At 37.9% G+C, this 24,928-nt stretch overlaps 2 protein-coding genes across 5 annotated transcripts in view; one reads left to right on the top strand and one right to left on the bottom strand.

Moving 5' to 3' along the window:
• The window catches only part of ankrd13c (ankyrin repeat domain 13C), a 39,037-nt gene extending 24,983 nt beyond the window's left edge, over positions 1-14,054 (top strand). Inside the window, exons 5-13 of the mRNA XM_046857772.1 lie at positions 1,838-1,883; positions 2,614-2,680; positions 6,787-6,931; positions 7,025-7,156; positions 7,249-7,410; positions 9,612-9,691; positions 9,912-10,010; positions 10,166-10,266; positions 12,256-14,054. Of these exons, the coding sequence (XP_046713728.1) occupies positions 1,838-1,883; positions 2,614-2,680; positions 6,787-6,931; positions 7,025-7,156; positions 7,249-7,410; positions 9,612-9,691; positions 9,912-10,010; positions 10,166-10,266; positions 12,256-12,386 (963 nt within the window). The 3' untranslated portion in view covers positions 12,387-14,054. The remainder of the gene's footprint in view (positions 1-1,837; positions 1,884-2,613; positions 2,681-6,786; positions 6,932-7,024; positions 7,157-7,248; positions 7,411-9,611; positions 9,692-9,911; positions 10,011-10,165; positions 10,267-12,255) is intronic.
• A 2,799-nt stretch (positions 14,055-16,853) lies between these two features.
• srsf11 (serine and arginine rich splicing factor 11) lies at positions 16,854-24,928 on the bottom strand. 4 transcript variants are annotated; one of them, XM_046857920.1, is made up of 13 exons: positions 24,515-24,641; positions 23,463-23,467; positions 23,185-23,318; positions 21,100-21,209; positions 20,928-21,017; positions 20,771-20,820; positions 19,654-19,787; positions 19,219-19,300; positions 19,005-19,118; positions 18,855-18,926; positions 18,665-18,757; positions 18,210-18,369; positions 16,854-18,122 (listed from the first exon to the last, which is right to left on the bottom strand). In XM_046857920.1, the coding sequence occupies exons 4-13, from the start codon at positions 21,172-21,174 to the stop codon at positions 17,964-17,966; spliced, it is 1,029 nt and encodes a 342-aa protein (XP_046713876.1). In that variant the 5' UTR covers positions 21,175-21,209; positions 23,185-23,318; positions 23,463-23,467; positions 24,515-24,641; the 3' UTR covers positions 16,854-17,963. The 4 variants fall into 4 exon arrangements, with proteins under 4 accessions (XP_046713876.1, XP_046713874.1, XP_046713877.1 ...); XM_046857918.1 differs by lacking the exon at positions 23,463-23,467 and having other exon boundaries at positions 24,515-24,928; XM_046857921.1 differs by lacking the exon at positions 23,463-23,467 and having other exon boundaries at positions 23,185-23,275; positions 24,515-24,653.

The raw sequence follows: 24,928 nt of genomic DNA on the forward strand, positions 1-24,928 counted from the left end.
TTAAATATCCCTATCCTCAAAAAACGTAATTAAAAGAGAATCTTTTTGCTCTTTTAGTTATTTAAAAAAAAATTATAAAATATTTATTTTCTCATGAGGAACCCAGCCAAAAGTCCCCACAAAGTAAAAATTCAGGTCCTATATTCCTATTCCTGTGGAGAAATTTGGATGTTTTGTAGGAGAAAGGGCTTCTGTCTCGCCTCTTTACCCAGTAGCCCAGACATATAAAGAATAGGAAAAATTACTGTAACATGCTGGAAGCATTCAGTACTTGCCAAATATTACTGCTGCTCCTTCAATGTTGCTTGTCCATTTACACACTTTGGAGGGACATCATGTTCTTGAGTGATGTCACTGTGATGTTCCACGTTCTTATTTTGTTAATAATGGCCTTTATGGTGTTTGATGGTACAGCTAACATTTTGGAAATTAACAAGTGAGATACCATGTATAATTATTTGGAGGACTATAACTTAAGCAGTCAAATAATAACAAGAATACGTGAAGAAAATCCTACAGAAAAAGCTGTACTTATAAAAAAGACTGTATTTATTTGGAGTTCAGAATTATGCATTAGTGACAGCAGGTGAGATTGAATGTGATTCTGAACACAGCCACATCCCTCCCTATGAAAGGGTGTGCAATTTCTTCTGTTTTTCACTTGGAGGGTGGAGTCAAAAGTTGTGATATTATGTTGTGAATTATTTTGGTTTCATTTCTTCAAATCATACACACGTGCCGATATTAGAGGGCCCTTTAAGCTTTTTATATCCATTGTATATCCTGTGTGATTTGCCTTATATCCTTGCGTTATATCCTCAGTGGGGGGAGGATCGCTTTCTCACTTTTGTTTTAGCATAAAGACACTAAAGAACATTCGCTTTGTTTACTCATTGCTTTATGCTGAAACAAGATAATAACTGAGTTTAAAATGTAAAGCCACAAGTTATTGGGCTCTTAGCACAAGTACTGCTTACTGATTATATTATGGTTATGTGACCAATAATATAGTCAATGATCAGGCACGACCTGTGGACCACGCCTCCTACAAAACATGGCAATAAAAAAAAATAGCTGAGCAATCAGTATTTGTAATGTATTTCATATTTTGTGTTAGTTTGATAAACATCCGTACATCATGAGGGCATTTCCATCCACGAGCGCTAATTAAAACAATACATATATTTGGAAACCAAATAGTGCAAATAATACTTAAGAATTAACGGTAGAGTTAAAAAAGTTAAATATAGGATGTGTATAAATTTTATTTTATTTTTTCCTACCTTGACATTGTAGTGTGGAATTTTTAAATCATGAGTCAGCTCATTGTATCTATGAGAAAAGAGCTGGTTAAACAAATACACTGCCAGATGAACAATGGTATTTTCCAGATTTCACAACTGAGCCACAACCCTCCAGGCCAGTTTGTGTTTTGAACTTTGCTGTGAATAAACAAAAATGCTGTTTGTGGTGTTCTGAAGCCTGGCATGTTTAGTGTGCTGGACACAAACACCCCTCTACACACAAAACCCTTGGGAAAACTGCAATTTGCAGCATCTGCTGTCTGAGTGTCACTGAGACGTAGGTCATTTAAAGACTGACTGTGTTTAGTACAGATGATATAGAGAGCGGGAGAGAGAGACAAAGAGAGAGAGAGACAGAGACCTGGGTTTAATATGATGGGGGGGAAAAAAGCGAATCCACCCTTCCTTTTTAGGAATTATTTATATAACATTTGGTAGATGTCATTTACGTCATGTGGAAATAAGCATGCCGCACATCACTGTTATCTGATGGACCACTTTAATGTGCTGCTGCTTCTTTTTTTTCTCTCCAGCTTGGTGACTTCTACTTGGAGCTTCATTGGGATTTTCAAAGCTGGGGTAAGTTTATGTTTATTTCTACATTCCTGAAACGCAGATGGTGACCCTTATTTAAGCAAAACCCGCACAATAACAGCAGTGTGTATGTGTGTGCGTGTTTTGTGTAGATTTACAGCATAATAATACAGTCTGAATTTGAGCAGACAGGGTCTGTTGTTCAGAACAGCAATCAAGTGTACCGGAGTAAGGGAAGTGCAGTGTTGCAGAGCTGGATTACATCAGAGGGGAACAGCGATGGCCAGCTGGATTACAGCACACAGAGAGAGATGGAGGGAGAGAGGGATGGGTGGGGAAGGGAGAAGAGACTGTATATAAAAAATAAAAATAAAAAACACAGAGGGAGTGGCTTTACACTGAGGGTGGATATTTGCGCCTCCTGGTGGTCACCTCTTGTATTTGCAGATTATTTTCTTTGTGTATGGCTATTTTATTAGATCCTAGTAAAATCCCAGTGAATCAATGCTGCTATAAAGAAGGAATATTTAAAAGGTTTTGGAAAAATAATTTTTATATGGCTACATTCTTAGTGCAGTGGTTTATTATACATACGCACACACTATTGATCTCATTAGGAAATATTAATATTCTTATAACTCTGTGTGGCACGTGACCTAATGAGTTTCTTATTTCAGCTGTCAATCTCCTATCCTTTATGTGGTGTTAATCATTTATGTGGTATTATTGCTGATTTTTCTCTCTCTAAAGTGGGTTTTATGCTTCTTCCCAACAGTGCCTTTACTGTCTAGAATTTTACCCTCGGATGCTTGCAAGATCTACAAGCAGGGAATCAACATCAGGTCAGTATTGTGATTGAGAAATGCTGTTCTGAGAGAATCTAGGGTTAGGGTTAGCCTTACCCTAACCCTAACACTAGATTTTGAAGGTGTCTGGGATTTTTAATTACCTCTTTAACATAGCTGAGATGTGGGAACCTTTACTGAAAGAGACCTTTTAGAGCTTTTCAGCAGAACACTGCTAAAATATTTGACTCATGAAACTTTCAGTAGTGTTCAGCAACAAAGCTAACTTTTTTCTGGGTTCTGGCTGTGTGTTTTACAGTGAAGGAAATCTTAATCGTGCTCTGACATTTTCACTAAAAGTGGAGGAAAGTACAAACAACTGACTGCCACACCTATCTGTTTAATAAACGTCGTGTTCTAGATTGAGTCCATGTTTACTGTCATAACAAGCTCTACTCTTCTGGGAAGGTTTTCTTCCTAGATGTTGAATTGCAGCTGGGGAGTTTTGTGATCATTGTGTTCAGTGGGTTTGAGGTCAGGGCTCTGTTCAGAACATTTAAGTTGTTCTGTTCCAAACTTTTCAAGCCATATCTTCATGAAGCTCCCTCTGTGAACATTAGCATTACCGGCTGGAACTTTGATGATCTAATGATAATAACAGCCATTAGCATTCGCAAGTATTGATCACGGAATTGCCGGAAACATCTTCTTTATTATACGCTTTTTATTTCAGTTATCAGTTTTTATGGCGTGCTCCAGCATGAGTAATGACAAGTGGCTTCAACTCGAGTGTGAAATCGCCGCTTGTGTCTTAGTAAGCTGAAGTGGAAAATGACTTGGTATCTCCGTGTTGATCCATTACCCATAACGCCCCTCTTCAAACGATGACAGTGAATGTTCTGCTTTCTCTCTGCGGTTTCAGAGAGACTTCATCTAAATTCTAACTGTAACCACCATTCGAGATGACCAGAGAAAACACCTTCCTCCAGCGCTAAATATGCCACAGTTAAAACCTTCAGATGTACACGATAAGTTTACAGCTGCAACAGAAATAGTGACTAATGACTTCTGTGTATATCACACAAAAGTTTTTATACTTGAGGTCAAAGACTGGGCATATGAGGTCAGACATATTTGTTTCATAGGCATTTACAATCAGCCATTTCTTAATTGTTTGTCAGACATCAGTTATATGTCCTAGGGGGTCGCCAAAAAGCATCGAGATAACCGATGATTGAGATAAACAAAAATCAATATGGCAGCAATATATTAATGTGCTTGAAATTTCTTGAAATATGTACATGATGTGCGTTAATAAATGAGAATGTGCATGCACGTGTTTTTGAAGGGGTTTTTTACACAACAGCGTTGCCGCGATTTGTTTGATGAAGGCATGCTATAAAAATACATACAGTACATGTTTATCTGTTAGGAATCCACCTGCCACACCCCCTTCGGCGTGCCAGGTGCTTTCTCGGCCGCTTTCTCTGAAGCTCCGCTTCAATCACGCACATGTGGTGCTCCTTTAGCATCATCACCAGCTCCTATTTAAACTTCCACACTCTCACCGTCCGTTATTATTGGTATATGTTGGTTCACGGCGGTCGTTGTTATCGCTCATGCGTATCCCGGTACGGGCCTTCCCACCGGCACTCTCTCAACGGCTGCGCTTTTTTCCCAAAGCGCATCGCAGATTCCCCCCCCCGATCCTGCCGTTGTTCATTCTATGCTTTTGCTGCTCATCTCACGTTCCTACCAAGCGCCGCGCTTGGTAGAACCGGCGCGGCGCTGCGGCGCTTAGTAAAAGCGCGGCGCTTGGTTTCCGCCTCCCGTTCATCGCATAACATTTAACAACAAAAGGCATATGTGCACTAACTAACAGCAGAGATTCACCAGTATACAATACAACACCTGTAGCATCTGTAAGGCTTAAATTTTCTGCCACTTTCGCGAGTTCTTCTGCGGCTGCACAGTGCCGATCGACATAACTGACGTTAAATGGCAAATTTTCCCCCCTTGTGCTCGAGATATCAGGGTTCGGCGACATAAAAAAGTCGACATAACTGATAAAAAAAAGCTAAGACAAAGAGAGAATTTGCCGGTTCCACTTCAAAAACGTCGACTTAATAGGGTTGTCGAGTTAACCGAGGTCGAGATAAGTGGGTTCCACTCTATTATTTTCCTTTTTTTTTTGTACATCACTTAAAGGTTTTCCCCATCAACTTTATTAAAGCGATGGAACAAAGGTTGCCAATAAAAGTATGTCTACTGAATTGAAAGACAAAAAATAGGAAATGGGGGAAAAAAGATTCTCTTTCTCTCTCCCTATATATCTCCCTATATCTCTCTCTCTCTCTCTCTCTCTCTCTCTCTCTCTCTCTCTCTCTCTCTCTCTCTCTATATATATATATATATATATATATATATATATATATATATATATATATATATATATATATAAAAATAATTTTCCCAAAAAAGTTTCTTTGGACCGCCTTTAGCTTTGATTACGGCATGCATTCGTTGTGGCATCGTTTTAATAAACTTCTGCAAAGTCACCACATTTATTTCTGTCCAGAGTTGCACTAATTGTTCACCAAGATCTTGTATTGATGATGGGAGAGTCGGACCACTGTGCAAAGTGTTCTCCAGCACATCTTAAAGATTCTCAATAGGGTTAAAGGTCTGGACTCTGTAGTGCCCAATCCATGTGTGAAAATAATGTAAATCCAACTGCAGCAACCTCAGATCATAGCACTGCCCCCACAGGCTTGTAGGCACTAGGCGTGATGGGTGCATCAGTTCATTCGCCGCTCTTCTTACCCTGATGCACTATTAGGCAAAGCTGTGAGTTCTACTGTTGTTTTTTTTACGATTTGATTTCACCAAACCTTTAATTGATTGCCGATCACGATCATTCAATATTTTTTTCCTACCACAGTTCTTCTTTGAAGATGATGGTTCTCCACTATCCTTCCCGTTTTTAATAATGCTTTAGACAGTTCTTAATCCAATTTTAGTAGTTTCAGCAGTCTCCTTAAATTTTTTTTTTACTTGATGCATGTCAATAATTTGACCCTTCTGAAACAGACTAACGTCTTTTTCATGACCACAGGATGTGTCTTCCAACATGGTTGTTTAAAAAATGAGAAGCTTCTCACTGCATCAGTTAGGGTTCAATTAATTGTTGCCATTTGAAACAATCTTCCATTCCGTAATTATCCTATGGGAGACTCTTGCTTATTTTTTTTATTAAATCCAGGTGGTGAATTATTATTATTATTTGTTTGGATGTGCACTGTGTGTCTATACACACACACACACACACACACACACACACACACACACACACACACACACACATACACATTTCTGAAAAAAATATGAGTTTTAGTTCTTGGAAAAATCATTCAGTTTTAATATGTTACAACAGAACCCACGATTTTCTGGGAGATTGATTACATTTACAGTGTTGTTCATGTTCAGCCATTAAATTTGAATGATCTTTATTTGAATCATATTTATACAGTTTGCTGCGTGTTTCGGAGAATTACAAACATGCACATGGCATTAATGGAATTTTACAAATCAATCATTAAAACAGCGTAATATTGTGGAATCTCTTGAGATATAATTTTTTATTCATGACATGGAGATTTAGTAAGTTAATTTTTTATTTTCATTTGTTTTGGTGCAATAAGGATAATTATGATGATCATCATTATTATTTGATCCCCTAGGAGTGGCTTATAGACATATAAATGTTTGATTAAACCAGAATGATCTGAAAACTGGATTTAGGCTGCAACGATCATTTTGGACGTTTTTCAAAAATTGCTAATCCACACTAATTTCCCTGAAAGCACTTACGTCCCTGTACTTTGCCTGCAGAAAAGAACAAGAAGCTTTGGTCTGCGCCATTTCTGTCAGGCGTTTATTTACTTTCTGCCGCTTAAAGTAATGCGATTGCGAGTGATCATTCTTTTTCCTTTGAAAGAAAATGCAACAGATTGTATAGTGATATTAATCTTTAACATATATATCAAGCTGGATAGTAGATATGCAAATGCAGTACAATTAGCTACAGTTAAATGGGTGACTACGGTATAAAAGAATGTAGTATCAAATGTTTTATGAGTGTGAATATTTGTCTTCCCTGTCAGGTTGGACACTACTCTCATTGACTTCACAGACATGAAATGTCAGCGAGGAGACCTGAGCTTCATCTTCAATGGCGATGCCATTCCGTCCGAGTCTTTCGTAGTGCTGGACAACGAGCAGAAAGTGTACCAGCGAATACACCATGAGGTCTGCAAGATAACAATCCACTCACATTATTCTTTCATTGGCAGTCCAACAAATACTCTTTACAGCATCTTGTTCTCTTTGCCTATATTTTAGGAGTCAGAGATGGAGACTGAGGAAGAGGTGGACATTCTGATGAGCAGTGACATTTACTCGGCCACGCTGTCCACCAAATCCATCACCTTCTCCCGAGCGCAGAGCGGCTGGCTCTTCCGCGAAGACAAAACCGTGAGTTCTTTATTTGTGATGGGGAAACAGCAGATGTGGCAAAGTCATTTTAAGGTGTTTTAGGATTAAATAAATACTGGTTGTGTTTACAGGAACGGGTTGGGAACTTTCTGGCGGATTTCTACCTGGTTAACGGCCTGGTTCTGGAGTCAAGGAAGCGGAGAGAGCACTTGAGCGAGGAGGACATTTTGAGGAATAAGGCTATCATGGAGAGCCTAAGCAAAGGAGGCAACCTCATCGAGCAGAATTTTGAGGTGAACTTTTTAAATACACAGAATGCAGATTGATTTTTTTTAAAGACCCTGCTTTAGGCTTTAGATTATACCACTAATTTCTTTTTCTATGTGCTGTAAAATCCTTACTTTGTCATAAAGGTGAAATAAAAATCTAAAAATTATCCGTTTTATTATATTAGTTTATTGCTTTATGTAAAAACACGCATTGCCACTGTCGAAATGGACACCTTGTGTAGCACTTAATCATCTCGTTTGCATAAAGGTTGGAGTTTTTTTCTCCTTCAAACAGAAGTGAGACGTCTGTTTTCCCTTCTGCCTTCATTTTTGGCTCGTTTCTGTTGAGTGACATGGAAATTCACAGGAAATGGTCAAATGCTTATTCAGCAAAACTGCATGAGACTCTAACCAGTACACAGAATTTCACAGATGTGAATTTTGCTACATTGACAAGATTTGTTGTCTCTATGTAGTACATAATAAAGAAATCACCCTGACTCAATATAATGTTCTGTAGGCAAGACGTTTACTGGACAAGTGACCTGCAGTAACCCCTAATGAATAATCCACCCCATATGTTACATAAGAAGCTCAAGAAACTGAAAAAGAGCTGCTCTAATCCCCACCACTGGCATTATTAACCCAGATTCCTGCAATGTAGAACAGCAGGATCCTCTGGTTCTTTTTAAAAACCGAGTCATGCAGAGACACGGCTAAAAATGATCTACATTTACCTCCACCCTCTTTCTTTTACAGTACCACCTGCAAGGGCAGTAATTAGATTATAGCATAAATAAAGCTTGCCATACTGTCACTACAGTCATAGAGTACAGTTGAATCTCTGAAAACTGAGGTCTGCAAATGCAATAAGGTCCACAGGCCGACAAACTGATTTGATTTAAATGATCTACATAAATTCTCTTGAATGATTTATTCCTTATTCATCTTTTTTATTTTTTCCCTTTATTCCAATCTGGATTGCAGTGAATCTAGAGTCAATTCTGGGAACACTGGGTGTCGGGTGGGATTACACTCTGTGTAAGGCCCTGGTTCATCTCAGGGTTCAGACACACTTTTACACATTTACACCTTTGCAACCTTTAGCAGTACAGGGGAAGAACATTTGACATTTGTTTCGGAGGTTTTAGTAAGAAGGAGTTTATTTTGCATTTGGGGAAGAAGTTGTAATAGTTAGCTGTAAAATTAACTTTGACATGGGACACTTTATCAGGATGCTCGTAATTTGTGGGTTTTTTCTGTAGCAAATAAAGTAGGATTTCAATTAATACAATAAAAGAAAATTACAAGCCATATGCTGTGCAGGGAAAGAAAGAAGCCACAAGGGCTCATTTAAAGCCTCCACCCAAACGATAAAGAATTAAAAACGGATACAATTAAGGAACAAATTTCAATTATAATAACAAATATGGAAGTGTAATTACATGTGTCATCTTTTATAGAAGAATTTTTTTGCTAGATTAGATAAACCATTTCAATTTAATACCCCCAAATATATGCATGTAAGAATTTAAATCTGAAAATCATTTACGTGACAGTGGGGAACTTGTGGATTTTTTTACTTTTTTTTTATTTGTCATTTGCCTGTCTATTTGTCTGTTTATAGCTTTTACAGTGTACAGTTTTACAGTGGTAGTGACCATCGGGAACCAGATCGTTTTTATTTCAAGAGTACAAAGTAAGAATAATGTGTAGTTCTTTTACAAATAATAATAAGGTTTAATCATTGGTAATTTGCTGTGGTATGGGAAGGACTTCACTGCTGATGACTCTTCCATGCACATCATGTTTTTACAAGCAATGATGCATCACCAGATCAACGTTCCTGCTCTCTTTGACATCATTTGGAAAATTGGACATTGTCTTTCTGCTACACCTGTATTCTGTATTCTCTTATATAAGAGCCATGTTTCCCCAATGTAGCCTTTTTTCAATTTGTAGAAATGCAGTAATTTTTCTTATTAAACACTGCTTAACTTGTCATGTCATGCAGGCCATTTGAAAGTAAAATGAGCGTCAAATAAATTGAAGCACCGATCCAAACAGAACGACTGAGACGTCTCGATCAGAGTCTGAGCCTGATTTTTCATTTTTTGAGTCTTTGAGGAAGATTGAGTCGAGCTGAATATGTGACTGAGGACATCTTTTGATGAACACAATTTTATGCCTCTGTCTTTTACTTTTGTGTGTGCGCCTTCATGTAGCCGGTTAGACGCCAATCCCTGACTGCTCCCACTCCGAACACTATTTCCTGGGAGGAGTACATCACAGCTGAGACTGGGAAGTATGTCTGATCTTCATATTTTTACTGAACCCTTTTTAAACAGCGCAGTATTGATTTATGTTTAAGTAAATCAGCGATTTTATGCTGCAGCAGTGCAGTGAAATACAGTTTTTGAAAAGACTAGCTTGTTTGCACTCTTTTTACACTGACACTTTTTTCCATTTTCGCACTTAACTTTGAGATTCCTCATGGTTTTAACGTCTGTCTTTTTCACTCCTAGAGCTCCTCATCTTGGACGAGAGCTTGTCTGCAAAGAGAGCAAGAAAAACTTTAAAGCCACCGTAGCCATGAGTCAGGATTTCCCTCTCGGCATTGAGTCGTAAGTGGCTGCTTTTGTTTTAATTCTTTTTTTTAATTTAATATAAATTCCTTACTAAATAATTGTATACAATGTGATACTTTTATTAATGATCGATTGATTAATCAGTAGCTTCTTTGTGCTAACCTGCTACTGTGTACTTTTTCTGTTCACAGCCTTTTAAATGTTTTAGAAGTGATTGCACCCTTCAAGCACTTTAATAAACTCAGAGAATTTGTACAGATGAAGCTACCACCAGGCTTCCCAGTGAAATTAGGTAAGATAAATACAATCTCGACATGCAAGGACAAAAGAACACATTGAGAGAATCAGAAACATTTTGGTACAAAATTCTGGTCATAAAACAGTTATTTTTTTAATTCTATAAATTCTATAAATTCTGGTATAAAACAGTTTATCAATACAAGCGCTACCATGAAAAACTGCAGTTAAAGTTACAATGTTCCACGTCATTCTTTAGGTTTGTTTGCATTGCCCTTTTATAGGTTTCAAGCAATAGGTGCAGAGCTGAGCAACTTGGGCGGACCTATCTCTTGGCCGAATAAAATTTTTAAATAGAGTAGTCGATGAGCAGCTTGTATAACAGAGCAGCCATTATTGTCTAAATATCTGGCAAAAGTGAGTACAAGTGATTACAGCTGTATGTCGTTTAACAATGCAAAACCACATGTCCTATTTATCATGTTCATGTTTTTGTGTGCTTGAAAGGATCATACAAATTTGTGTATCTTGTATCAGAGCAGTTAAAATTTGGTGCTTTGAGTACAATTCTCTTATACTGACCACTGGATGTTCAACATGGCACCTCGTGGCAAAGAACTCTCTGAGGATTTGAGAATTAGAATTGTTGCTCTCCACAAAGATGATTTAGACTATAAGATGATCAGTAACACCCTGAAACTGAGTTACAGTACAGTGACCAGAGTCATACAGAGGTTTTACAAGACGGGTTTCCCTCGGGGACAGGCCTTCGCGAGGGTCCATCAAAGAAGTTGCATCCTTGTGCTGTGCTGTGCTGTGATGTTTCTTTGAGGGGAAACATGGACTCCAACATGTACTGGGACATTCTGAAGCAGAACGTGACTCCCCCAACAGAAACTGGGACGATCAGCGGTTATCCAACATCATAATGCCCCCAAACACACTGCGAAGATGACAACTGGCTTGCTGAGGAAGCTGAAGGTGATGGAGTGGCCAAGTATGTCTCCAGACCTGAACCCTATTGAGCATCTATGGTACATCCTCAAGTGGAGAAGCACAATGTGTCTAACATCCAGCAGCTCCTTGATGTCATTATGGAGGAGTAGAAGAGGATCCCAGCAACAGCCTGTGTAGCTCTGATTAATTCCATGGACAGGAGGATTAAGGCAGTGCTGAAGAACAATAGTGTTCATATAAAATATTGACACTTTGCACACAGTTTTGACATGTTCACTTAGGGTGTACTCATTTTTGTTGCCAGATATTTAGACATTAATGGCTGTATGTTGAGGTATTTTCACTTTAAAATATATCCAAGTTTCATTTTTATAGTATTGTACCTTCAAAAGATATACTAAAGCGGTTGCTGAAGTGTGAGGAGTGTACTCAAATATATGACCAGGCAAAATATTATGATGGGTGAAGTGAACTACACTGATTAAGTCTTAATCATGACACCTGTTAGTAGGTGGGATATATTAGGCAGCGATTAAAAGGATATGAATGAGTTTGACAAGGGACAAATTGTGACTGCTAGACAACTGGGTCAGAGCATCTCCAAACTACAGCTCTTGTGGGATTTTCCCAGACTGCAGTGGTCAGTATCTATTTAAAAAGTGGTCCAAGGAAGGAACAGGGGTGAACTGGTGACAAGGTCATGGGTATCCAAGGCTCACTGATGAACATGGGAAGCGAAGGCTGGCCTGTGTGGTCCAATAGACGAGCTGCTGTTAACGCTCAACTGTTTTGGCAGCAAAAGAGGAAAAATATATATATTATGTATATGTGTATATTATATATATTTATATATATAAAGTAAAAAAAGATGATTGTATTACTATTGATTTAAAAAACTCTATTAAACATTATGAAATGCGCGAATACAAGCAAGACAGCAAGCAAATAAAAGTAATAAGGTAATCTCTCATTTTCATTTTTAAAGGCTCTCAAGAAATTCTAAAAACTGATTTCCGAGAAGAAAAAAATTGGATATTTGTTGGACATTTAGGTGAAGTATACTTTAACTTCCTGCTTTGTTTTTCAGACATCCCCGTGTTTCCTACCATCACAGCCACGGTGACTTTTCAGGAGTTCCGCTATGACGAATTCGAGGAATCCATTTTCACCATCCCAAACGACTACAAAGAGGATCCCAGCCGCTTTCCAGATCTCTGATCCGGCTTTTTCTGTTTCTCTCGCTCTTTTTTGTTTTTTGCTTCTTTTCTCCTCTTCACTGCATCTCCATTTCATTTCTTCCTTGGATCTGGCTCATCACACCACGTTGTCGAGCTTCGATAAGAGATCTCTCTTCAGGGCTAAAAAAAAAAAAAAAAAAAGGAAAAGGAGGTCAGAAATAAGTTACTCTACGTGTAAAGGGATTTGCGTTGCACTGTATTGCAGTGACACGCAAGTGGACTACTGGACACATGATCAGAAATTAAAAAAGACTTGTTTGAAGCTTTTAGATTAGCGAGGAGATCACAGGAGCGGGACTGAGCACCACTCTAATGCACTACATCACTCCTCACAGTGGTGAAGCCCCGAAACACCAGTGCAGCTCCTCTTCAACAACACATCCATCAAGAGTGACCCTCTTCTTCACCTCAACGCTTCCAATGTTACTCTGGCAGGAAATGTGGCATTACAAGTTCTGTATTTATGTTTGTCGTGGTTTTCATATACCTTTCTTACACGACTGTACTCTTCACGTTCAAGAACTAAACTATAGCAGTGCGAGGAAACGAGTATGTTTTTTTTTTTTTTTTTTTTTTGGTGTGTGTGTGTTTGTTTGTTTGGCGCCGTACAAAACGTGTCAATATTACCGTTCTGTGCTTTTTACGGATTTGCTGTAAAGACTATTCTCTGTAAATACCTCTGTTTGGATTTGAGTAGCAGAGTAGGAGGAGACGAGCTCTGCCAACGCTTCTGTTACCGCTACAGATTTTCCACTACGTTTTTTCGAAGTTCATCCTCGACTGCACGGGACGACACGAGTTCCCCAGGTTTTATTTTCTACTCACACCTGTATGTCTTTATGTTTATGATCACTTTCTACCCGATTTGAAAAAAAGAATCAGGCGCTCGTTTGTAAATGCACTGTACAGTTTGAGATGAATCCGTTTAACAGTGGCACAACTTTCAGCGTACGACAGATACCTTATTTCTCAAGTTATTATCCTCATTTTTATGATGGATGTGTGTGGTGTGTGTGTGTGTGGTGTGTGTGTGTGTGGTGTGTGTGTGTGTGGTGTGTGTGTGTGTATGTATGTATGTATGTATGTATGTATGTATGTGTATATATACACACACACACACACACAGCATTTAAGATTATACATCTATACTGACAAACCTGTAATGATTGTATTCTTTTTAAAAAATGTTTAAGGAACAGACGGGAAATTCCTGAATGTTTTATTGGGATATTTTTTTTTTTGTGCAGCTAAAGTGGAATGAAAATGGGGGGATGGTCAAATTTACACCAGCAAGCAATTTATATACAATTTTATTTATGTAATGCCCCTTTTTTATTTTTAACTCTACACTGGATTCCTGAAATCTTGCCCTTCAAGGGTTTAGATTATGTAAATGCTTCCAAACCACACTACTGGTTAGTGTGGCGAACCCACGACTGCTTTTTTTTTTTTTTTTTTCTCCCCCCCCAGAGGTCCAGGATTTCTTGCTTTTCTTGGTTGTTTTTTCTATTGTTTGCGCCTAAAACTCAGAATGCTTTTCACCTGAACACACAAAAAAAAAAAAAACAGTTGTACAGTAAGAACCTTGTATGCTACACTTTTCCCCCTAATGAGGAATTGTATTAAATAAAATGTCTGCATACCAAAATTGCATTCGATTACTTTTTATTTTAGAAAATTATCATTATTAATTACAAAGTGTGTTTGATTAGCTTATTAGTGAACTCCAAAAAACAAATTTTGATGTTTGCTTGTGATTTTGTTATTATTGCAACTCGTTATTATTAACATTTGTGAACAGTTTACATAAAATTTTTAATAAAAATGCCTGCTTGGTTAAATAAAATATAATAAACGCAATATACGTTTTTAAATTGATTAATCAATTTCCCACAAATTAAATTGCTTAAATAAATGGAAAAAATAGTTTACATTTGGTAAAACCCATTTGTGTAATACAGATATTGTACTGTATGTGTGTGTTTTACATTTAATATTTATGTAGATCATATCTTTTAAAAAATTAACTGTTCTACTTTTTTTAACAAATGTCTTCATTCCTTCCATGCTTCATTTATTCACTCCCTCGATATTTTCTTGAAGCTGGAGCTCATATCTTCTTTTGCCTTCTCCCATTTTACTCCTCACTTCCAGTGGAAATCTCAACATCTTCAGCTCTGCTACCTCCTGCGCCACCTTCTGTCTTTTACTCAATGCCACTGTCTCTAATCCATACATCACAGGTCTCACCACAGTCCTATAAACTTTCCCTTTCACTCTTCCAGATACTCTTCTATCACAAATCACTCCTGCTATCACTCTTCTCCACCCACTCCACCCTGCCTGCACTCTTTTCTTCACTTCTCTAACACACTCTCCATTACTTTTTACTGTTGATCCCAGGTACCTGAACTCCTCCACCTTCTCCACCTCTTCTCCCTGCAACCGCACCCCTCCACTCCCCTCCCTCTCATTCACACACATGTACTCTGTCTTACTCCTACTGACTTTCATTCCCCTTCACTCCAGCGCTCAACCCTACTCCCTTCTTTCACCACAAATAATATCATCCACAAACCTCATAGTCCATGGAGACTCCTGTCTGACCTCATCCTTTGACCTGTCCATCACCACTGCAAACAGGAAAGGGCTCAGAGCCGATCCTTGATGCAACCTTGAACCAGTCTGTCTTTCCTACTGCACACTTCACTGCTGTCACACTGTCCTCATACATGTCCTGCACCACCCTCACATACTTCTGACACACCCGACTTCCTCATACAATACCACAACTCCTCTCTCGACACCCTGTGGTACGCTTTCTCTAAATCCACAAACAGACAATGCAACTCCTTCTGACCTTCTCTATACTTCTCCATCAACATTCTCAAAGCCAATATTGCATCTGTAGTGTTCTTCCTCGGCATGAAACCATACTGTTGCTCACAGATGGTCACCTCTTCTCTCAGCCTGGCTTCCACTAGTCTTTCCCATAACTTCATGGTGTGACTGATCAACTTTATTCCAGTGTACATCTCCCTTATTCTTAAAGATCGTTACCAGCACACTCCTTCTTCATTCCCCAGGCATCCTCTCACCTTTCAAAATCTTGTTGAACAACCTGGTTAAATTCTCCACTGCCATCTCACCTAAAAATCTCTGTGCTTCTACTGGTATGTCATCTGGTCCAACTGACTTTATCATTTTCATCCTCCTAATCACTGCTCTCTCTTTCTCCTTACTAATCCTATGTACTGAAAAAGTTTAGTACAAATACATGTACTGTTACATCCCTAGCTTATTACATCCCAATCCTTATTAGATATCCATTAGATATCTTATTAGATATCCAAATCATTCTTACACCAGGTACTTGTAAATCTAGACACACAGTATTCATGTTGCACATCATGATGTTAGTAGAGGTCGAACGACATGGGTTTTTCTCTGGCTGATGCCGATATTTAGAAAAATAAGGGCAGCTGGTGGTCAATATATACAATGGCGATCAGAAAGCTGCCTGAGATGTGAATGTGATTCTCTCTGGTGCATTATATTTCACTTCGCTTTCATCACTTCATCCTCTTTTTTATCAGTCTGAGCCGGGCACTGAATTCAATCTGACTGCAGATTTCAAAAGCATTGTAAATATGTATTCTAATTATCCAATTGCATCCAATTTACATGTTCTTTAGCATTTTGGATTACATACAGTACTGTGACTTTAGGCAGGTATAAAAAAGAAAATGCTGTAAAGTAAGAATGCTTTCAAAACTAGACGTGTTAATAGTTACATTTTTTAATCACTAAAGGAAAGTGAATGAACAAAAGAAAAATTTAAATTAAATTACTATTCAGTGTCAACCATTTGTCTGCAAAACAGCATCAGCCCTTTCTTTTGCACACTTTGTACACTTGCATAAAGTCAGGGATTTTGTAGGATCAGATCCAGGCAAATGATTAACCAATTATACCAAGCAGGTGCTTAATTTTATATGTAGGTTGAAACAGGAGGCTTAACACTGTTTGAGGAACAGCCAAACTCTGCTACTAAGGCGAGGTTGTGGGAAACGGTTTCACATTTCCATAAGGGTTTCAACCCATCCAAGCGAACAAATCCTGACCAGTTCCTACCAGTTATTATTGTACCTGAATTAAGAAGCTTAATGTGTCCCTGGTGGAATAAAGCATCTACAGTAGATGAACAAAGATGGTAAAGTCATCATGAAACATGAGCATCCTGCTGTATCCAGTCCATTCCTTTGTTAGTCAACAAGTTATACTTAATCCCATGAGCTTTCTCTGCCCACATAAGACCAACCACCAACCCCAATCATTTGATATTAATTACTTAAATATTGAAAATGCAAAGTACCAGAATAAGTTTAATTACAGTAAATACCCAGTGTCCCCCCCCCATTTTTTTTTTTAAATAAACACAAATCAATCACAATACTTAAAGTTTTATTGTCAACTTTCACGACACCGCAAATAATAATTAGAATGAACCATTCTCTAAAGAAATCTACAGTCTGGGGGATATGAAGAATAAAAAAAACCCAACAGAACACAAAATGCGATAAACGTCTGACCAGTAGGCTTGTGCGTTATAACAATCGAATCAAATCTACAATTCCCGTATACACCCCTGTGTGCACTATCGGTAATATTAATACTCTCTCCCATACCCTTCTTAAACCTAAAATAGTAAAAATGTTTTCCCTCCCTGTAAATCATTTACGATTTTTTTTTTATGTTAACTTGTGAGCAGAGAAAAAAACAAATCAAGATCAAGCCCACTGACCAGTAATATTCACAGTAAAATTAACAGTTGCCACTTTAAATTCAATCAGAAAAAATCCCAAAAAACATGATGTAGTGATTTTTCCACTTGTCCACAGCACCCCTGCAAAACACAAAAGTGTCACATGTACTACGGCGTTGTTTTTTTTTAATGATTAAGGTGTGAAACAGAAAGCGAATCAGTTTTGTTTAATGCAGATAACACAAATACTCCAATGATATCTTTTTACACTGGAAAAAAAAGGTTTCAAAAGATGGATGGCAGGCTATTAAAAGAATTAAAAGTACATTTTACGGAGGAGTACAGCAATATGGAGGGAGATGGAGAGTCACGTAAAAAAAAAATTTCTAGTGTACATGATGAAAAACATCCCGAACAAAACCAGGTCTGCTGAGAATAACCTCAAAGTGAAAGTTGAGAACATTTATACAATGTTCCTTTTATTCCAAATGTAGCTGATCAGCCAGACGTCTAAAACATCCGAATCACTCACTCACTCACACACACACTCTCTCACACACAGAAACACATTGTTTGGCTTATTCCAGTACAAAATTATGTGAGCAAATTGTGAACACCAAACACGTCTGGTCTAACTGACTAAATTTGCTGTAAGAGGAAGAAGAAAAAAAAAAAAAAACACAAACCAATTAATGTTTTGGCCAAACTATCACTTAATTTATATCCATAAATGATACATGAGCAAATTTCTAAAAGGTAGGTTAGAATCATGTGCTGCTGCTGTGCATGCCATCAGTCACTCATGTCCATGTCTTCATCACTCTGCTGGTCTGACTCTCCTCTCCCGGCGTCGTCGGCCTGCGGAGACGCAGCCATGTCCGGACTCCTTTCCCGCTCTTCCTCGTGTTCACTGTCATAGCCCTGCTCCTCTTCATCATAATCCCGGATCACCTGCAGGAGAGATACAAATCAGAAGTTAAGCTTCTTCGTGTTTGGGCTTCTAAATCAGAGTTCAGAGAACTTTAACGTATTGAAGACCTTCACATCGCTCTTTTCACCGTCTGACTTCCGGTCTCGTTCCTTCTCTTTGTCTTTGCTTTTCTTGCTGGTGGAACGCTCTCGCTTGTCTCGGGTTTGGTCTTCTTTTCTTTCCCGGTCTCTTTCACGCTCCTTGTCCTTCTTCTTTTCTTTCTTATGCCTGAATAAACAAATAAAGAATGTATAGATGCTCTGATGGTTTTGCAGATGTTCCCCAATATGTAACTATTCAAAAAAACCTTAATGGTTTTTACCTCTGCCACATTCTAGCCAATCAAAGAGATTTTGATACATTCTGCTGGCAATACTTTTTGTTTAATTTCTAAATGTTGTGGGCCGAAGAAATTATTCCTCTGTATGTAACTGAAACTGGTTTTTCTACAGGAAAAATATCCGAGGATATTGTATACTAAAAAGTATTAAACAGGCTTAGATGAACGTATTATACAATGTACCTCCTGGGAGAAGGAGATCTAGAGAGCCTCCTCTTCGGAGATCTGGACTTTTTGGGTGAGTGGGAGATGCTGCGGCTCCGCCTGTGGCGTTTGCTGATTAAAAAACAAGAAAAAATATTCAGCTCCATAAATTCAAGCCAAGTAAAAAATATAGTACGTGCCACATGCTGCAAGAATTTCTGAAAACTACCGGCTGCTGCTACGGGAGCGTCTGCCGCTGCTGTAGCTCTTCGGTGGAGTTTTTGAGCGCTTCCTCCGATCCCTACAATTTTGCATTTGATGTCAACTTTGTCATTTTCATTTTTTTTTACTGTTCTTATATTTCTCTTGCTTTGCTTACCTTGATCTGGAGTGCCTCCTCTTGTCTTTAGAGTGAGATCTCCTCCTGCGGGGGCTTTTAGACCTCCTCTTGCTCCTGGAGCGAGACCGTCGCCGTGACCGACTCTTGGAACGCCTGCAACAGAGCGTGCTTTTACAAAACAGCAACAAATCCCACCATGTCACAGCCACACTGCACCACTTTCACTTAACAACGGGAGAAAATGCTCTTGCACCTGTATTTGGAGCGAGACCTCGATCTCTTCTTCCGTGACCTTGACCTCGACCTTGAATGCTTCCTTTTGTCATCCTTCTTATCTGAGAAACAGATTACAACAGAAAGCAATTTAAATTTCAGCAATATCAAAAATAATTTTTATTACAAAAAAACCTTTTCATATTCTTGGCTCTGTAAATGTTATGATTTTAAATATAGATTTATTATCATTTATTTATAATTGACATTTGTTCAGAGTTTTAGGCTTTTAGTAAGGCTTTTTTTGGGGGGCAAAAGCAAGGGTTCGAAAATATGTCTCAGTAAACTTGCACTAGGGATTTAAAACTGTATGGTTTCTGATACATTATTTAACAATGCAATTAATTTGAACAGCTTTAAGTATTTTCACTCCTTTGCTGATTATATTGATATATAATGATGTACTAGTACTCACTTCCTGGCTCAATGGCAGCAGAGATCAGAGATTGTGCCTCTCTCACTCTTTTCATGGCCTCCTCAATCTCCTTGTTTGACGCATCTGCCTTTAGTCCAGCGTTTAGGTTTAATCCGGCAGCCAGGGGATTTAACCTGTAATAAAAATAAACACAGAAAGTTAGACTCCTTTAATCTGTGGTCATTTATCAAGTGTTTATCAAAAGGATTTCATAAATATGTCCTTTCTACTCCAAATGTATTCGATCACTGATTAAAACGGACATGAGGCACATTGTAGAGCTAAAAACAGCTCCATCTTGAGGCCAAATCACTTTATTCCTCAGCTTGGTTTTGGTCTGTTACAGGCAGGTGAAAACTTCAGCTGAAATATCGTGGTGCCAATTTCTATTCAGTTTGCTACAAAAGAAAAAGTCACTTTCCCTAGAATTATTGTAGGATTATCTTCGAAATTCTAATCCAATCTCGTCATATCATTGTTTTCATCTGTCTGCTGAGATTATTCCGAATTTTACCTTCAAAATGATCAAAATAAATAACCTATGTATATACCATATCTATGATTATGATCTATGATTATAGATTTATGTCCTGTAGGTAAAAAAGTATGGTTTTATGCTCCATCTTCAATTTAATCATCTGGCACCAAAACGCATTTAAAAGGGGGCTTCATGTCAGTCATGTGACCTACTAATTCACATATACTTACACCAAAAACAATTATAATAAAACTCATGGCAACCCTTCTGTAATAAAATGACTCGTATGTAGTTGTGTGCACGTAGTATATAGAAATGTAAGCATGCTGACTGTGTGCACGTTCGGAAGATCCAATCTCTATCATTTATAGTTTATCCTGTGTGAGTCAGTTATAATCACCAAAGAAGGACTAGGAATTCCTTCAGGCAATAGTTTACACAATATTAAACTGAAAGGTACATTGTGGAAAAAAAAAAGAATAATAAAAGCTAACTTTAGATACGTCTTCCATTCTTACTACATTTGGCGTAATTAGCTATTTTCTGTTTTATTTTTTTTCCCCCTCAATGGTTCCTTTAGCAATCTAGCTATTTACAATTTAGACAATCTAAACACAGTCTAGCTCCTCACAGACTTACTTGGGATCCATTGACGCCATTAGCTTCATAATCTGCTCAGCCGACAAAGACTAGAAGGAAAAAAAAATAATAATAAAGAGATGTAAGTTTGGTGCAATGAATAAATAACATCTACATGCTGTTATATTTAAAAGATTCCCAAAGAGCTTCTTCTGACCTGAGGGTTCATATTGGGTCCAGGAATACCTAAAGCTGCCATAGCATCCATGCCGGGTCCACCCAGAGAGCCAAGAGGAACACCACCAATCTGTAAGCCACAGGAGATACCCGGATGAATATAAATTTTAACAGTGTCTCAGATGGAGAGACAGAGAATGAGCAATGCTTACAGATGGTACTGGAGTAGGTGTGGGGAGAAGCCCGCCGCCTGGCAACATTCCTGCGACGGCGTTGGCTGGAGCCATCAGCGACAGAGCTTTGGACTCATCAGGGATCACTCCTGCAGGCCAGAGACAGAAAACAACAGCTCTGTTAAATCCATCAAGTAAAAAACAAACTCAGAAGCCTTAAAATACAAATCTAAATTTGTCCATGTCTACATTTGCACTTACTCGATGTTCAGAGGACCGTTTACAAAATTGCATGGTACTATAAAAAAAAGAAGTCACTAGACACACTGCCAAGATTTTATCACCTGTACTTTTTCTAAGTCATGAACCAAATGTAAGCAAGCACACAGCCGGCTGTCCAGGGGAGCTGCTTTCAATTTTCATTAGCTGTTTTTTTGAACAAGCGACTCACGTCGACCGCTTCGCTATAAAGCACACAAACACATCAAAATAGACAAAACAGAGTTTATGATTCGGGATCAACATCAAAGGACAGTTTCATTACTAATGGACTGACTTACCCTACAATGAGGAAAAAATTTAAACCCACAGACGACTTTTTTTCCAGAAGGCTTTTGCTGGTGGCCATTTTATAGCTATCTAAAATGATCTTAAGTATAGATGTGAGTGTGTGAGAACAATGAGGAACAACAGCAAAATTGGATAAGTGTGACCTGCCAGCTAAAGCCTTTTTATAATAGACTTTTTACACTATTTAATATTGGATGTTGTGCGAGAATCAAATGGCGTGAATCTGTAGTCAACATTTTACTGAGAGACAGACAGACAGAGCAATAGAGCGAGAGAAATAAGGAGAAAGTGACAGAGAAATAGGACAGGCTGCAGAGGATAAAATTGTTGGATGGCATTTTCGGCTGGGTCGGGTTTATAGCACTGGTAGAATCAGGGACAAACAACTGGAAAACACAACAACAGAAACAAAACAGAAAACCACCATTAATATGGGTCTCAGGCTTTTTGGGATTCTTGTGGAAAGGATAAAAAAAAAAGAACAGTGTAGACCAAAAGACAGCAATCTTTCCAACTTGTAGAGCCAAATAAAAAAAAGTGTGTCTCCCTGGGAATCTATTTTGACATTTGCAAATATATTTTATGAAAAAGGACTTGGAAATAGTTTTATTTACGCTATTATAAAAGCTTGCATCAGCACCTTCTTGCAAAGATCCAATCGGGTTTGACAGTCAGTCTGCACCTTCACTAGCCAGCAGAGCCTTTATCACACCATGCTTTTATTTGTAGTCAGACACTGTGATTATTGGCTGTGACTGACTTTTACCTTAGGTAATGATCCTCTCTGCTGCTAGGTTCATGGATAAAGGTGATGCTATAACAGCAGAGATGAAAGCAGCTGCATCTATCATCCCACCTCTCATTCATTCAGAACAGTAAAATTTTTAAATAGTGTTAGTGAAATAATTATATATTTTATATAATAATATGATATATTATATAACAATACTTTTTATATTATAAATAGTATTTAGGGAAATAATGCTTCTCTATAACTAAATTAAGTTATAAATATAGAGGGAGGCATCGATTACATTCAGCGGAATTGAAATGATATGTCTAAATGTAATTTTATTGAAATACGAGCAAAATAGAAACATTTAATACTATATATATATAAATAATGTACTAAAAAAAAAAAATCACAAATTCTGATGGCTGTTCTGAAGACTTTAGTAGGTCTTGACTAAGAGGCTACCTGCTGTTAAAGTGACTTTTCAGTATTTTGTAGATCCATATTTGCTAAAATAGGCTTTATATCCAACAATCCTGGACCCTGTGTCCCATAAACAAGTTCTAACAAATAGTTTGGGAAAACCCATTTTACATTAAACACATTACTTTGATGAAATTACCAAGAAATGTTAACCTTTCTGGAAACCAAAACAAGGGCATGTGCATTTACGATTATAAACAAACTGAAAAAGAAAAAAAAATTTGAATAAACACTGTATTTTATAGTGTTTCTATATAGAAGAAACCATGACCACATGGCATATCTATGTATATATATATATATATATATAAAAATATTTTGTGAGGATAGACACAAACCTTCTGCAAATGGGACGACGATCAGGGCTCTGTCCACGAAGACCGTGTTCGTCAGATGCTGCGAAACGCCAACTGATTCAGATTCGAGGAACTTTACAAAACAGACACGGGAAGTCACAGGCAAGGGAGAATCACTGGAAGAAAATATAAAGGCTTTTGCAAAGCGTACGTATGACGTTTAGACACACCTGCTCCCATCAAGCCATCTTAAATCTTGTACTCTCTGTATAGTTTATATCCCAAATAACTCACAGATGCTCCACGTCTACACATCCTACCTGAACTGCAGTGCAGCCGGATGTTTTTGTACAGGTGGAAACGACAAAAAAAAAAAGAATACAAGTTAGCTAAATTATTTATTTTTTAATAAATGATAATTATCATAAGGGCTGGAGCACTTCTACTAGTTTAAATTTGCCTTTAGATTCAAGATTAAAGCTGGCATCTTTTATAAATTTGTATTGGGCTTTAAAGCAGGAAACATGGGACTGGCAAGATTTAACTACATTTAAGGAAAATTACCAGAACGAAAATAAATGTATGTAAATGCGTGAACAAAGAAGTAAAAAAGTAAATAAGCAAATAAATGAACCAGTAAATACTTATGTTAACAACTGACTAAATATGTAAATAAGCAAAATAAGTCAAGTGAATCAGACAAAGTAATAAATAAGTAAATAATTGATTAACCAGCTATATGTGTAAATAAGCAAGTACAAAGAAAGTTCATGTGTGAATCAATTTGTAAATCACTGGCCAAAATATATGAGTAAATAACAAACAAACAAATAAGCATATATGAATGAGCCTGTTAGTAGATAATTGTCTAAATATGTGAAGAAGTGAGTAAATAAATAAACAAGTTAATAAATTAAGCAAATAAGTATGTATGTAAAAAAAAAAAAAAAAAAAAGAAAGGAGTTAGATATGTACCTATATAACTATTGTTTTACATCTGCATTATATTCATATTTGGAAGTTCCAATGTATGTCTTTTTTTTATCTGAAATTATAAATATTAACTTATAATATCCTTTTTATCGGTAATTATTTAGTGTTTTGGGTTAGTTAGACCTCATGTTCAGCTAAAAGTATGACTCGTGCAGCAGTAATACGCTATAACTGGACCTCGCTGGGATAAAACTAACTCTGGCTGAATTCCAAATGACTCGTTGCTCCCTACGGAGTGTACTACATGGCGTGTTAGAATAAACAGCTCCTGCTGCTGGCCCTAGTGCACTCGCTTTTCATTCAGCGTCCGTTTGGCATTCGGCCGTTAGAGCGCCATGTTTAGCCGCAGAAGGCGGCTGGCTGTGGGTTTTGTACTCACTCTGGTGGGAACAGTTTGAGCTCGTCGATGTTTCCCAGGAAGCCAAACAGAGTCCTCATCTGCTCCGAGTTCGCGCTCGGAGACACGTTAGTCACCTGGACCACTTTAGTGCCGGAGCTCATTATTGGTACTACTTACCGCTGTTAGCCGTGCAGCTAATGCTAGCTACCTAGCTATAGAGCTAACTAGCGAACGAGCCTTTGGGAATTTTCGAACCGCTCGCGCTTCCAGCGGCCAGCTCGTGCGCGCGCGAATGGTGCTCGCGCACAGTATAGTCCGATAAATACAGATCAAAATATTTTATTCTAATTTCTTTTTATTTTCTTGATTATTTTCTTCTGCACACTGACGCCTTGTCGCTCTACAAATGTTCCTGTTTTCACAACGACCTCCTCCACAGCAACACTGACAGCG

The sequence above is a fragment of the Silurus meridionalis genome, chromosome 9, assembly GCF_014805685.1.
Source record: "Silurus meridionalis isolate SWU-2019-XX chromosome 9, ASM1480568v1, whole genome shotgun sequence".
Lineage (NCBI taxonomy): Eukaryota > Metazoa > Chordata > Actinopteri > Siluriformes > Siluridae > Silurus > Silurus meridionalis.